General features: G+C 37.8%; 1 protein-coding gene across 1 annotated transcript in view; it reads left to right on the top strand.

Moving 5' to 3' along the window:
- Positions 1–2,500, top strand: part of LOC144960303 (uncharacterized) — a 45,073-nt gene that overhangs the window by 24,431 nt on the left and 18,142 nt on the right. The window contains exon 11 of the mRNA XM_078893349.1: positions 1,121–1,226. Within this exon, the coding sequence (XP_078749475.1) occupies positions 1,121–1,226 (106 nt within the window). The remainder of the gene's footprint in view (positions 1–1,120; positions 1,227–2,500) is intronic.

The following is a 2,500-nucleotide window of genomic DNA, read 5'->3' as shown; positions in this document are numbered from 1 at the left end:
TGTTTGAAATTCGAGGTTGACGACGAAGGAGTTGTCCGAAAAGGTTCTATCTTAGCTCAAACAATGGAATTGTCATGAGTCTTTTCTTCTTCGATAATTAAATTGATAATTGCAGGTACGAAAGTTGGAGTAAGAATGTATATTTTTCTACAATAGTGGAGACTATTTTGATACTTATCATTAGATATTAATTACACCAGTGCCTGGTCAATATTCGTCACGACTTTGAGTTCATAATAAATAAAAATGGAGATACTCTAATGCCCTCATCCTCGTCTTCTCGTGCTCAATGTTTGTGTTGTGTGATGTAGGAAATAAATTGCCCCAACTATCGGGAAACCTCGGTGGTATAATGGTGGCACGTCTGAACAGTAATCAGGAGGTATGGGGTTCGATCCCCAGTCTAGGAAGACTGGTTTTTGTTCTTGTATTTTCTTTCTAGCCTTATCTGTCAGCGTTTCATACACACTGTAATTAGATCTTTATCTTACACAAGTCCTGACTCCAAATGTGTCATTTCAACACAATACGATTCAATAGATGTCACGTCCGCCCAGCAACCAGCAGCTTGGTTCTAAACAAAGAAAATCGGTACTTTTTATATTCCATGCTGGCTATAACATTTTCACAAATCATGTGATCAGAATGTATAAATGTCAAAACGTGATCAGATTTATAATGTTTTTCTCATTGGATAGACTTTTATGCTCGTCGGAGACATATTTCATAAGGGCGTCCGCCATTGTTCCAATAGTTTAAGGCCAATTTCTAAGTTACCATGCGTCATTTCGAGGGAAGTGACGTCATGACTGTTGAAGCGTATTTCCCCCAAAAATTCACACCCACCCGACACAAAAATATACTTTTTCTAATCAAACACAATAGTAACAAGTGCATTCTGTATAGAATGTTGTTCAGCAAAATGATGTCTACAACACAGTGTTTATTATTTATAGCTGTCATTAAAGCATATTTTTACATGTTGTGATGTACAAGAGGAAGCAGAATGAGAAAAGTGTCGGCTGTACTGTAACGAATGTGACGATTTTCCTATGGTTGGTAAGGAGAGAGTTAATTACTTTTATATTTGTTGATATTTTATCCCTTTTTTAATTTGCAGGAAGTCTATGATCCAGAGTTCTCTATTTTCCTTCTAGACCAGGAAAGCGTGGGGTCAGAGGTCAGCACGGCTTTCAGAAGGAGATTAGTTCATGATTTTAATTCAGGTAAATGGTTTATGGTTCAAACACCTACTTGTATTACTTTTACCCACGTGTATATGTGGCCCATTCCCTAAAAACGGTATTATGAACAATGTGCTGAAAACTTAACTTAACCCTTTCCTTTCCAACTTTAGGAAAATCGTCACATTTGTTAAGATGCAACCAACATTTTTCTCATTCAGATTTATTTTGTACATCATAAAGTTTGAAGAATATTTTTGTTATAGTTATAAGAACTATAAACAATTATGTATATCATGTTCTTATTTCCTTTGAGTTAGAGTTTTAAAATCCACTTTTAGGTTGTGTGATAATGATGTTTGGAGGAAAATCCGGAAAATGGTCGGTAGGTGTGGCCGGTTTGTGGTTTTATTGTGGGTTCGAGTCCAACCGATAAGATCAATGGTCTGGATTCGAACAAGTATGCGCGCTGTGGCTCTCGTTACCAGCTGCACCACTCAACCTACACCACAAACGGCTCAGGTTTAATCTAGGGGTAATTAAGAATAGCCTTAGGGTCCCTTATAACTAATTGTATTAACACAAGTGAGTCAAGACAATAGCAACACCCAATACATTAATAACAATTCTATAAATAAGTTTAATTTGATTGTTACAGGAAAATATAGAGAGAATAAGTATTTATTTAATATCAGGAAGAATAGCTCTAATTGAGTGGATCTAATTTATTATGTATTTATTTCTTTCTTTATTTATTTATTTATTTATTTTCATCTGTGTCCGAGGAAAATACATTTGAAAATGATATAAGCCCGGTTGGCTTATCTTTAATCCAGCCTGCTTGCGTGATCGGTCAAATGACGAGGCAGTATCAGCTAGTTCAAGGGTTGGCTCCTGAATCCAGGGTTTTCTTGACAACAGTGTGTTGTAGTTATGGGCTGGTGTCGGCGATGACTGACATCAGGAATTGGGTGCTTAGCAAGGACTGTGAGGCAAGGATGCTAGGCAGGGATTGGGCACGGACTGGGCAAGGATGCTAGGCAGGGATTGGGCACGGACTGGGCAAGGATGCTAGGCAGGGATTGGGCACGGACTGGGCAAGGACCTCCAATTAAAAGTTTAAACAAAAAGGTCTTAGAGTCAAATCTTGTTTATCTTTCGCCACCGGGTCGTCCTTAAGCGACACATCATCATAGCTTTTATTTGCCGACCAAAGGCAAGGAGAAGCAATAACTCCGTGAAAATGGTTACAGTTATTGCATTTGTATCAAACATCAACTGACAGTTGAGCTATCTTACATGATGAGAATTTAACA

Source organism: Berghia stephanieae, chromosome 15 (assembly GCF_034508935.2).
Source record: "Berghia stephanieae isolate SIO BIC M18660-M18661 chromosome 15, UCSD_Bste_1.3, whole genome shotgun sequence".
In the NCBI taxonomy this organism is placed as follows: Eukaryota; Metazoa; Mollusca; class Gastropoda; order Nudibranchia; family Aeolidiidae; genus Berghia; species Berghia stephanieae.
The sequence above is the reverse complement of the archived record's forward strand: the minus strand, read 5'-3'. Positions and strand labels throughout refer to the sequence as shown.